The 12,469-nt window shown below is 39.6% G+C and overlaps 1 protein-coding gene across 10 annotated transcripts in view; it reads left to right on the top strand.

Moving 5' to 3' along the window:
• The window catches only part of ADD1 (adducin 1), an 86,983-nt gene that overhangs the window by 42,468 nt on the left and 32,046 nt on the right, over positions 1–12,469 (top strand). For all 10 annotated transcript variants that reach the window (XM_030314320.1, XM_030314321.1, XM_030314323.1 and 7 more), the window contains 2 exons: positions 3,978–4,140; positions 11,620–11,771. In XM_030314320.1, the coding sequence (XP_030170180.1) occupies positions 3,978–4,140; positions 11,620–11,771 (315 nt within the window). The remainder of the gene's footprint in view (positions 1–3,977; positions 4,141–11,619; positions 11,772–12,469) is intronic.

Genomic DNA, 12,469 nt, shown 5'->3' with positions numbered 1-12,469 from the left:
GGAGGTGAACAAGAAACAACAAAGAGAAGTGTGGTGCAGGAAGCAGTGGGGTGATTAGATTGAGTGGTTAGAACAGGTCTCTCTGAGAAAGGGAGGTCTCACCTGAGTCTGAATGACTGGAAGGAGCCGGCCATGCAGGGGTGGTGGGGGTGGGGGTGGGGGCAGCCTTCCAGCTTGAGGGGCAGCTGATATGAAATTCCTAGGATAGCCAGGGGTGTGCTCTGTGGGCTTGGAGAGTCAGAAGGCACCAGTGTGGTCTAAGCACAGGAGGCAACAGGGAGGGGCAGGTCCTGGAAAGCTGTGTAAGCTCACATCAGGAGTTTGTTTTGTGTTCAGAGTACAGGAGAGAGTCATTGGAGGGCTGCAGACAGGAATGACACTATTTGGTTTTGTTTTTTTTTTTTTTTTTTTTTTTTTTAAATTTTTTTTTCAACGTTTTTATTTATTTTTGGGACAGACAGAGACAGAGCATGAACGGGGGAGGGGCAGAGAGAGAGGGAGACACAGAATCGGAAACAGGCTCCAGGCTCCGAGCCATCAGCCCAGAGCCTGACGCGGGGCTCGAACTCACGGACCGTGAGATCGTGACCTGGCTGAAGTCGGACGCTTAACCGACTGCGCCACCCAGGCGCCCCACTATTTGGTTTTTAAAGAAGTTATTCTGGGTTTTGTATGGAATGAGTATTATAGGGGCACCTTGGTGGCTCAGTCGGTTAAGCGATTTCAGCTCAGGTCATGATCTCATGGTTCGTGGGATCAAGCCCCACATCAGGCTCCGTGCTGATAGTGTGGAGCCTGCTTGGAATTCTCTCTCTCTCTCTCTCTCTCTCTCTCTCTCTCTCTCTCTAAGTAAATTATAAACTTAAACACACACACACATATTTAAAAAAAAGAAAAAGTAATTGTAGGGGTGCCTGGAAGGCTCAGTCAGTAAAGCTCACGACACTTAATCACAGGGCCATGAGTTCAAGAGCCACGTAGGGTGTGGAGCCTACATTAAAAAAAAAAAAAAATATGGGGTAAGGGAGAAAGCTGTCTTCCAAGCAGGAGGTGGTGGTAAGTTTTGCGTTTTATTTTGAAGGTAGGATACATAGGACTTGCTGATGGCTGGTGAGGAAGAGGTGGTAAGAAAAAAGAAAGGAATCAGGAAAACATTTAGACTTTTGGCTTGAGCAGTTTCTCATGTAAAAGCCGCAAGAAACTAAGTACAAGTCCCCAGGGGTAGAGTGCAGAAAGGAAACTTCCAGCACATCATGTGCAGGCCCTGGGGACTGAGCAAGCCCCCATCCACAGGTTGTCTAGAGCACAGTAAGCATCGGCTGTTACCAACCTGAATGCAGTGTGGGACCCTGGAACAGAGGACAGAAGTCGAAAGCCTAGAATTGCTTTCTAGTAACGCACTGGTGCTGGTGTCTGGTTTTAGGCGCACGGAGAGTTGAGTCAGTGAGGGGAGTGGGAAAGGCCTTGCCATGGCCGTGGATGCTGGTAGTTGGACAGATGCCACAGGGAGCTTGAGCACACACTTGAGGCTGGTTCTCTCTTGTCAGGGAATAGTAAGTGGAGCCACCTGCTGAGAATGCGGCCAGGGCATTGTGCAGGGGGTGTGAGGAGAGAGTGGGTGAGGGGATGGGCTGTTGCTGGGTTAATGTGAAGGGCGCATCAGGTCAGGGTCAGGAATTCATAGTGAGACAACATAGCATGGTCTGGGTTTTTTTTTTTTTTTTCCCCTCCCTCCAGCCTCTCTACTCATTTGAGCAGCATGAATAGAAAGAGTGAAGGGTTGAACTTAACCAGGATTAGGATTTGGTTGGGTGAAATGGTGGAGAGTTGAAGGTGTGAGCAAGGGAATGATTATAATGTTAAACCAAGGGTCTAAGTTGGGTGAGGGAGGTCAGGACTCAGGAAAGGTAAGGGATGGCAGAAAGGTGTTAGGGTCATGACAGCATTGAAGAGAAGGGTGAGCTGGATGCTGGCGGGGGGGGGGGGGGGGCGGTGTTTGGAGAACCCATGCTTGGCTCTGACACTGAAGAGGGGCGCAGTTCCTAGGAAAGAGCATGTCCAGGGCATGATCGTGGACAGGGGAGGCTGAGGTGAGTTGGATGACAGGGGCATTGGAGGAGAGGTGGTCTGGAAGCAGAGAAGTCAGGTGTGGATGTAGCACCAAGGAAGCACACAAGGTCATTGGCCGGTGACTGCTGGCTGGAGCTAGATTCTGGGATCCAGACAGGTGGCTCCCGGCCCTCACTGGTCACCGCTAAGCTCTGCTCCTTACTGCACGTGTAAGTCATCTGGGATGCTATTGACACAAAGGGCCTCTCGCCCTGCGGTCTTCTTTTTGTGTTGTATTTGCTAAGCTTTAAGTTCCTTGATGGCAAGAACCATTTTTTCTATGTGTATAATCTCAGTACCTAGAACAGCACCTGATACTTCTGTGTGTTGTGCTGGGTACACGTGCTGAGTTGTGATGTCGTGCGTGTACATATGTGGTACCTATATGTTGAATTGAGCTTCCTGCACATATGTCTGTGGATTTGGAAACTGTGGAAATAGATTGTTTGGTTTTTCAGATTGAGGGCCTGTGAGGGCAGGGAGCTTGTTTTATGCAATTTTTGCTTCCTCTGTGGCCAGCCAGCACACTCTGGGATGTTTGGTAGAGGCTGTCTGCATCTGTCTGTATCTCATCGTCTGTATCTGTGCGTATCTGTCTGTGTCTTACATTCTGCATTGATGACAGAGTTCTGTGGATTTAGTTCTGTTTCTTACTCAGAGCACCTGTCAGCTTTTCCCTCCTTCCTTGACTACCACAGAATACGATCTGTGACATTATTTCTCATGATACAGTAAATAGGGGCTCCTCCAGCAGCTCTTGGTTCTTGACGTTCTTTTATACCATTACATTAAATGTGGTATGTTTGTTTGTTGCTTGCTTCCTGCAAGTGATAGTTCTATTTAGACTGTCCCTTGGCAATATATCTTTTCAGCTTTACATTGAGGCAGTGGAAAACTAGAAGAAAGTTTAGTATATTTTAATATAAAATCATCCAGAAGCCCTCAGAGTATTTAAAATCAGGGGTGGATAATGATTCAGTGAGTTCACATTTTCACATTAAATGTTATTTATTAAGATATTTCCTTATAGGGTATATAAAAAATTATTTTATTGCGGTTTGGGAAAGCTATAAATCTGTATTGTTTCAGTAGTGACTTTATATGAAAGTCACTATTCACCCAATTTAATCCTTTTGCCTAATTTAGGATTTTTTTTAAAAATTTAGGATTATTTGATAAAGGACAAATGTTTTAGGGTTCCTTTTTCAACTTTTAAAAAGTAATTTCAAAAAATCTATTTTGAAAACAAATCTGTTTTGAAGAAAATACTGAGAAGCACAAAGTACAACATGAAAATTGCTAAAAATTCCATCACTAAGATAATTGTAATGAACATTTTGATGTATTTAATGTAGTCTTTTTCTATGTTTAGATACATATTTTCTCTTACAGAAAAAGGTTCCATTGCTTTCTAACCTTTTCACGATCAAAAGTATATCAGGAACAATTTTATGTCCTTTTTCTCAGCCTCTTGTGTTGAATGTGTGCAGGGAATTCTGTCGTGAGGTGGGCCAGTGTGTTCAGTCAGTTCTCCACTGTCTAAAATGTCAACATCACCCGTTTTCCTGTCTGTCATTCATGATAGAATGAACATTCCTATGAATAATTCTTTGGACATGTCTTGATTATTTCTTTAGAAAAGATTATCAGCAATAGAATGTTCAAAGATTTAAGCTTTTGTATTGTTTAAATTACTTTCTAGAAAGAATGTAGCAGTTTATGCTCCAAGTAGTAATATATGAGAATATCCACTTACTTTTCCAGCACTGGATGAAAACAAACAAACGGGTCTATGTGATAGTTACCTGTGCCTTCCCAAGGAACAGAAAAGAAATAGTGTCTCACTGTTGTAATTTGCTTCTAATTAGGCTTTCTGCGAAGAGTTGGAATCAATGATACAGGAACAATTTAAGAAGGGGAAGAATCCCACAGGCCTGTTGGCATTACAGCAGATTGCAGATTTTATGACCACGAACGTACCGAATGTCTACCCTGCAGCTCCGCAAGGAGGGATGGCTGCCTTAAACATGAGTGAGTAGCTCCTGACTCTGCATATATGTTCTGTCGTTTTGTAGGTTAAATTTTCTGACAGTTTTGGGGCGCCTGCATGGCTCAGTCAGTTAAGCATCCGACTCTCGATCTCCGCTCAAGTCTTGATCTCAGGGTCGTGAGTTCAATTCCCACATTGGGCTCCACGCTGGGTAGGAAGCCTACTTAAAAAAAAATTCCTGACAGATTTTTACGTGAAATAGATCAGTATACAGTGTAATACATAGAATTGAGATTTTTGAAAAGTAATTTTGAAAAAGTAATTTTTACTGAAAAGTAGTTACAGTAAAAAAATAGTCGGTAAGTCTGAAAATGTCTTGAGTGTAGAGGCCTCCTTTTTTATGAGCCATTAACTGTTATTTCTCAGGCAGATGACATTTTAGGTGGCTTCTCACACCTTTTGTGAACTAAAATTAATCAGAAACAATGCTTGTGAAGTAGCACATCAATTTTGCCTGAACTTCATTCAGGCAAACATTTCTTATCCACCGTTCCTTATTGCTGCTTGTAAATGGGCGAGAAACAGAGAAATTCCGAAAGAAAGCCAGGGGGAGATTGTTGGATGGGTGAATGTGAGCAAAGAACGGGTAGCTGTGCAAAGGTGGAGGGGCTTTGCCATCGCTGTTGAATTTGTAAACGTTCACATGACGGGGTGAACCTAGGGCAGCTTGAGTACTGTGTACTGACCTACTGTGTACTTTTCTGGACCAGTGTCTGCCGGTTCTAATTGGATAGTCAGGTTCTTTTTTTTTTTTAATTTTTTTTCCCTAACGTTTATTAATTTTTGAGAGACAGAGACAGAGCGCGAGCAGGGAAGGTGCAGAGAGTGAGGGAGACACAGAATCTGAAGCAGTCTTCAGGCTCTGAGCTGTCAGACGGAGCCCGACTTGGGACTTGATGAGATCATGACCTGAGCCGAAGTCACATGCTTAACCAACTGAGACATCCAGGTGCCCCTGGATAGTTAGCTTCTGATGGGCCAACGTAAGACAGTGGTTTCTGTTAGGTCACCTGGTGTTTGCAGTTTGCCTGTCAGTTCCATAGTATTCTTAGAAGTTGACTGACACCCACCAGAGTGATGCATCCATTAATGTCCAGAGAGTGATGAAAATAACATTTAATTCACTAACTCAAACTTTTACCCTGAAGTCAAACGGTAGTCGGTTTTTCTTGTTTTCACATGGATTTTTAATGGAATCCTATGCTGTCTGATACGGATTAGGTAATAAAAGGGTGGTGTAATGTATTTACTTACTTGCATATTGTCTTCTAGTCAGAGAAAAGGAAATTTTATTTCAGTAATGCCACACCATGAAAAGAAAGGAAGAAAGCTAATTAGTTTCAATTATATCTAATGATATGTTTCTTAAAAACACAAATTGAAAAACAAATTATTACAGCCTTTGTTGTAAAATATATAGAAATAGAATAGAATAAATGATCTATAACTTATAAAGGATTTTAAGGTGAATACTTTTATAACTCCTACCCAGGTTAATAATAAAACGTTATTGATCACTTGGCCTATTTCCTATCATCCTCTCAGAAGGAACCCACCATCTTTTAAGAATTATTTATTTATTTATTTATGTTAATTTATTTATTTTGAGGCGGGGGAGGAGGGGCAGAGAGAGAGGGAGAGAGAATCCCAAGCAGGCTCTGCCCTGTCAGCGTGGAGCTTGACGAGGGGCTCAAACTCACAAACCGCAAGATCATGACCTGAGCCAAAATCAAATGTTGGACACTCAACCGACTGAGCCACCCAGGCACCCCTAAAAGATTTTACTTTTAAGTAATCTCTCTATCCAACATGGGGTTCGAACTCACAACCCTGAGATCAAAAATTGTACTGACTGAGTACAGCTGGTCACCCCAGGAACCTCCATTTTGGCTTGTAACCACTTCCTTGGTTTTTCTTCATGGTTTCGTCAATCAAATGGTCATCCGTAAATATTTTGGTTTGGTTTTTGTCTGTTAAAAAAAAATTTTTTTTAATGTTTATTTTTGAGAGAGAGAGGGAGACAGAGTGTGAGCAGGGGAGGGACAGAGAGAGACAGAGAGATACAGAATCTGAACCAGGCTCCAGGCTCCAAGCTGTCAGCACAGAGCCCAATGTGGGGGCTTGAACTCAAGAACTGTGAGATCATGACCTGAGCCGAAGTTGGACACTCAACCTACTGAGTCACTCAGTCGCCCCTTTTCTCCTTACATTTAAAGAAAATGGGTTTGTGGACCTGTAGAGTTTTTTGGCTGAATTTTGCTGATTCCATCTCCATGGTGCTGCTAACATGTTTTTTTGTCTTCTGTATTTACAGTAAGTTGGTAGTTGGATCTAGATGCTTGAGTATGTTTGGATTCAGTTTTTTGGCAAAGCCTACTTTGTAGGTAGTACTGTGTTCTATCAGGAGTAGGCACGTAGTCTGGTTGTTTCTTTTTTGTGTTAACAGCCACTGATGCTCAATGAATAGATCTATTAATTTAATAAAGGTTCCAAGATGGTGATGTTTTAATTCTATCATTCCTTCCTTTATATTCATTAGTTAAAATATTTCTATAAAGAGAAACTTCCCTGGGAAATGGGGCGTGGCTGGAAAGGGGCCACGCCCTTCCCCATCACTCATTTCATGTTCAAGGGGAGCCTCTTTCTGAACTACTTGTAAATGATCTGTTTCTGGGTCGGGGTTTCAGACGTAACAGAGCACTTTCCTGGCTGTGATCTACTGACCATCAGGCATGCACGCATAAAAGGAGCTTCCCTTCAACAACTGTTTTTGGTTACCCAGTGTGGTCTAAAGCCCTTTTCAAAATAAGAAGTTAGTTTCCTATCGTTCTTAGATGACCAATTATTTTTTAGTATTATTTTGAATTCATAGATTTAAATATATTTAATGTGTTTCAAAATGTTACAGTTATCTGTTGTGATGCCAACATTGTCCCATCTTTGATCAGTGGAAGTCCCTCCAGGTTGACTTCTGAGCCTAGTGCTTTGACAGTTTCCAAGCCATCCCCCATGAGGAAATGTTCCAGGTTTCCCTAGTACATTTCCTGCCCCAGGTCTGGAATCAGCCATATTGCTAAGAAATCTTTATTTCTTTTTGTGGGAAATGGAAATTAGGTACTAGGGATGCTCTTTGCTAATGGATTAGTTATTCTTTTCTAGGCCTTTTTAGTGGGCAGAACTAGGAAATATGTATTATCTTGTGAATTATATGGCATATAGGAATTTTAAGTATATTGGAATTATACTCCTAATTCCAATAAAAATTCAGGGCTAAGGGGTTTTTACTGGACCTTTTCTATCTAACATTTATTCTCCTTTCTTCCACAACAAGAATTCTGGCCTTTAAGGACAACCAGGAATAACAAAACCAGAATATTATGTAATTACTCATTTGTTTTCCCATATATCACACAAAGTAACCATACTCTACCAACAGTCTATTCACTTCATGATTTAAAATAGTTAGTCTATGTTGTCAGAGTATGTAACCATTACACGTTATGATCTCCCTCTTATACTGTTCATTTAGTGTAATGATACATAATAAATATATATTAATTCTCACCACCAACCTTTGTATCCGTGTATCCCTCAGTCGTTTTGGTTGTCTGAAGTGCCTTCTGTAGTAGAGTTCTCAGAAAAGACTTGTGGAAACAATACTCTCTGAGTTCTTGCCTGCTGTCGTCTCTGTATGTCAATATTAATTGAGTTTGGTTTGTTAGGGTGTAAAACACTAGACTCACATTTTCTATGTGTATCTTAAAGAGATAATTAATTTTTTTCCGTCTCAAAGCATTGCTATTAAAATTGAAGATACTCTTCCATATAAGTGACTTGGTCTCTTTTCCTGGTTGTTCAAAGTACTTTTTTCTTTATAGAGTCCATCAGTTTTATCAGAATATGTCTTAGTGTTGTTGGTCATTGTGGCTTAATTTTCTCAGATGATGCGCTCTTCCAGATCTTTTGTATTTTACCAATATTTTGTATTTTAGCAGTATTTATTCTCTTTCCTGTTGTTTCCTCCTTCGGGGATTCCTGTTATATGCATGTTGGAGTTTCTTTGTCTTTCACTGTTGCTTGTTCTCAAATCCTTTTTATTGCTTCATTTCTTTATGATTTAAAAAATTTTTCCATTTCATGTTCTTTTCTCTTTTAGTTTAGTGCATATGTATGTATTTATTTAGAAGATTTTGTTTTATTTTATTTTTAAATTTTAGTATATGTGCTTGCCAAAGCAAGCACTATTTTATTTTTTAATTAATTAATCTAAAAAATTTATTTATATTTGAGAGAGCAAGCGAGTGTGGGTAAGGGGCAGAGAGAGAGGGAGAGAGAGAATCCCAACTAGGCTCTGCACCGTCAGCGCAGAGCCCGACAATGGGGCTGAAACTCACAAACTGCGAGATCATGACCTGAAGCGAAATCAAGTCAGACCTTTAACTGACTGAGCCACCCAGGCTCCTCTAGATTTTATTTTTAAATAATGTCTACACCCAGCATCATCAGGCTCAAACTTAACAACCCCAGGATCAAAAGTTGCATGCTGTACCACCTGAATCAGCCAGGTGCCCCCAAGCTTAGTATTTATTTTTAAAATTATTTTTTCACTTATATCTACTTCCTTTTATGTTCTAATTCCTTTGATGTTCCTTCGTGAATTTTTCTAATTAAACGTTTTTTCATATCTTCTATTATACTTTTCTTTACCTTTCTTTACTGTTTATGAAGCAGTAGGTTATCGTTTTCATCTGTTTTGCATACATATCTTTCTTGTGTGATTTCCTTATCTGTAGGGATGTGATTCTGTGCTTCTTTCTTAAAATAATTTTTGGGTGGTATTTGATCATGGTATGTTTTTGTTCACTTTTACACGAAACTTGGTTTTCTTGGAGATTCCTGGTTTAGGCAGGCTTTTCTAATGTCATGGCTCTAGAGCTCCCTCTTCCGTTTTTTCTCAAAGTGGTAAAAAAACATGGCAGTTTGTTGAATGAAGTTGGGTCCTGTTTCCCTTCCTTGCTTTTATCTGGACTCTTCTGTTTTCTTTATAGTTCTGTGCTAGTCAGTTTGGGTTTGAATTGCCATATATTTCTTAGTGTGAGGCCTTGTCCTAAAAGACAATTTTAAATGGTTAGTTTGGAGAATTTTTAAGGATTTAAGTGTGCAGAACTCCTCTTGGTTCTAGCTGCTGTTCTCAAATTGGTCCTCTGAGCTTTGTAGTGAGTTCCTGATGGTTCTTTTGAGGGTCTTAGGTTCAACCAATGGTCCATGGTTTCTTCTGCTTCCTCCTACATGTGTGCTGATATACACTGTTGTCTTTGTCAACCCTACCCAATTATATTTTCAGTTTTGTGAGTCTACCTTATTACCTAGTGTTGTTGTAGATATCATTCTTAGGTTTTTGGCTTTGATATCTTAGTTGCTGTAGTTAATTTTTTTGTGGAGGGTTGGAATAGAGATTTAGTAAGACTCAAAAACTGTCCCGTCACTGCTACCATCTTCTGAAAATCTTCTGAAAAACAATTTTTAAGAATTGAAGATCTAGGGGGTACCTGGCTGGCTCAGTTGGAAGAGCATGCAACTCTGATCTCAGGGTAATGAGTTGGAGCCTCGAGCCCGACGCTTGGCGTAGAGATTACTAAAATAAATAAAACTTAAAAAAAAGAATTAAAGATCTAAAGTAGATGATTGACCTATGTTAAATCAAGATGATAGGTGGTTTTTGGTATTGTTCTCTATATTTTTCTGTATGCTTAAGATAGTTTATGATTAACAAGATTCAAATCTAGCAACATGTAATGAGTCGTGCAAATACTTTTTTTCCTTCCTTTCCAGTGTGTATGTCTTTGTTTTTTTTCCTTTTTCTTGCCTTATTGTGTTAGTTAGGATCCCTACCTAGTATAGTATTCAATAAGAATGCCAGAGTATACATCCTTACGTAGTTCCTGGCCTTGGGAGAAAAACATTCAGTCTTTCATCATTATGTTTGATGTAAGTGGTGGATTTTTGTAACTGTCCCTTATTAAGTTGAAGACAGTACCTTCTATTACCAATCTGCAGAGAGTTTTGGGTGATGAATTTTATGAACTGCTTTTTCTGTATCTATTAAAATGATCCCATACTTTTTCTTCTTCAGTATAGTGAATTATATTGATTGGTTTTTGAATGCTGAACCAATCTTGTGTGGCTGAGATAATCCCCCTCATGATGTATTATTCTTTGAATTTTTAAAAAATGTTTATTTTTGAGAGATAGAGCATGAGTGAGGGAGGGGCAGAGAGAGGGAGACACAGAATCTGAAGCAGACTCCAGGCTCTGAGCTGTCAGCACAGAGCCTGACATGGGGCTCGAACTCACGAACCATGAGATCATGACCTGAGCTGAAGTTGGATGCTTAACTGACGCAGCCACCCAGGTGCCCCTATTCTTTGTATTTATTGCTGGATTATTTGCTCAAAGTTTGTTAAGTAACTTTAGTCTGTGGTCATGAGAGATACTGGTCTGTTTTTTCTTATAATGTCATGTAACAAAATATCTTTGTATGGTTTTGGTATCAAGATAATGCTGGGCCTGATAGAATGAATTGGAAAGTGTTCTGGAAGGGTTTGTGTAGAATTTTTGAGAAGAGTTTGTATAGAATTGGTATTATTTCTGACTTAAATGTGTGGTAGAATTCATGGTGATGTCATCTGGGCCTGGAGTTTCATTTATGGAAATGTTTTTAACTGCAAATTCAGCTTAATGGAAACAAGGGTATTCAGGATGTCTGTTTCTTCTGGAGTGAGCTTTTGATAGCTTGTGTGTTTCAAGGATTCTGTCTTTTTCATGTAAGTTAAAACATGCTGATATAATTAGTTGTTCGTATTATCCTGTTATTATCCTTTTAATGTCTGTAGGATATGTAGTTATGTCCCTTCTCTACTGCTTCATAGTGTAATTTCTACCTCCACTGTGGTTTTTTTTTTTTTTTTTTGAGTCTCCCTAGAGGTGTATTTTATTTTATTTCATTACATTTTTCATTTTCTTTTATTTCATTAGTTTATTTTTAATCTTCTCAAGATTAAATCAGTTTTCCTCTATTTTTCTGTTTGATATCTCCTTTTTTCTTTATTACTAATTTTTTCTTCTTGTTTTTGGATTTCGTTTTCTCTTTTTTTTAGTAAGGTGAAACTAGATCGTTTAAAAAAAAAACTTTCTTCTTTTCTAATATATATGTTTTCTACTGTAAATTTCCTGCTAAGAATTGCTTGACTGTATCCCATAAATTTTGCTACCATTTTGTTCTTGATTTCTAACTTAGCTGTATTAATGTTGGGGAACATGATCTTTATGAAATAGTCTTTGAAGTTTTCAAGACTGACTTGTAGCCTTGTGTGGAAGATTCATGTCTCAGGATTATTATCATTTGTTTTATATTTGATAAGAAATAGTAAGTCTTTGAGTTTGTTTATCTTCTATTTCAGGTCTTGGTATGGTGACTCCTGTGAATGATCTGAGAGGGTCTGATTCAATCGCCTATGACAAAGGGGAGAAATTATTGCGGTGTAAGTTGGCAGCATTTTACCGACTGGCAGATCTGTTTGGATGGTCTCAGCTTATCTACAATCACATCACAGTGAGTGTTAAGTAGGGTAGTAACTGAGTGGTAAATGGAATGTTATGTGTCTGACATCACTGCTTCCCATTTAGGAGAAGAGGAGAGTCGACTGAAGTAAATCTTAGAACACTTTCTTTCTGATTCCTGATTGCAGAGTATTATAATCTGAGAATTACCCACTTTGAATTAAAAATTATGAGAATAGTAGTTCTTTAAAACTCCTTTCTTGCATGCTGATCTAATAACTGTTTACCAAAGTGCAGTGGTCCTCCATTACATAGGGTTTTGCTTTCCACGGTCTCCGTTACTGTAGTCAACCAGCCCAGAAGCAGGTGATCCTCCTCCTGGCGTATCGTCAGGTCAGCAGCAGCCTCACGCTGCATCACCTCCCGCATCACTCACCTCACTTGGTGTCCACGTGTCGGCACTTCATCATCTGTCATCATTGCAAGAAGGGTGAGTACAGGACAGGAAGACGTTTTGAGAGAGCGAGGGAGACCACATTCTTGCAACTTTCATTACAGTGTATGTTACACTTGTTCTAGTTTATTATTAGTTGTGTTGTGAACCTCTTACTGTGCCTAATTTATAAATTAAACTTTATCGTAGGTATGTAAGTGTAGGAAAAAACAGTGTATGTAGAGTTTAGTATTGTCTGCTGTCCTCAGTTTCAAGCATCCGTGAGGGTCTTGGAACGTCTCTCCCATGGATAAGGA

This window comes from Lynx canadensis, chromosome B1 (genome assembly GCF_007474595.2).
Source record: "Lynx canadensis isolate LIC74 chromosome B1, mLynCan4.pri.v2, whole genome shotgun sequence".
NCBI lineage: Eukaryota > Metazoa > Chordata > Mammalia > Carnivora > Felidae > Lynx > Lynx canadensis.
Note: the sequence above shows the minus strand (reverse complement) of the source record. Positions and strands in the feature narration are given on the sequence as shown.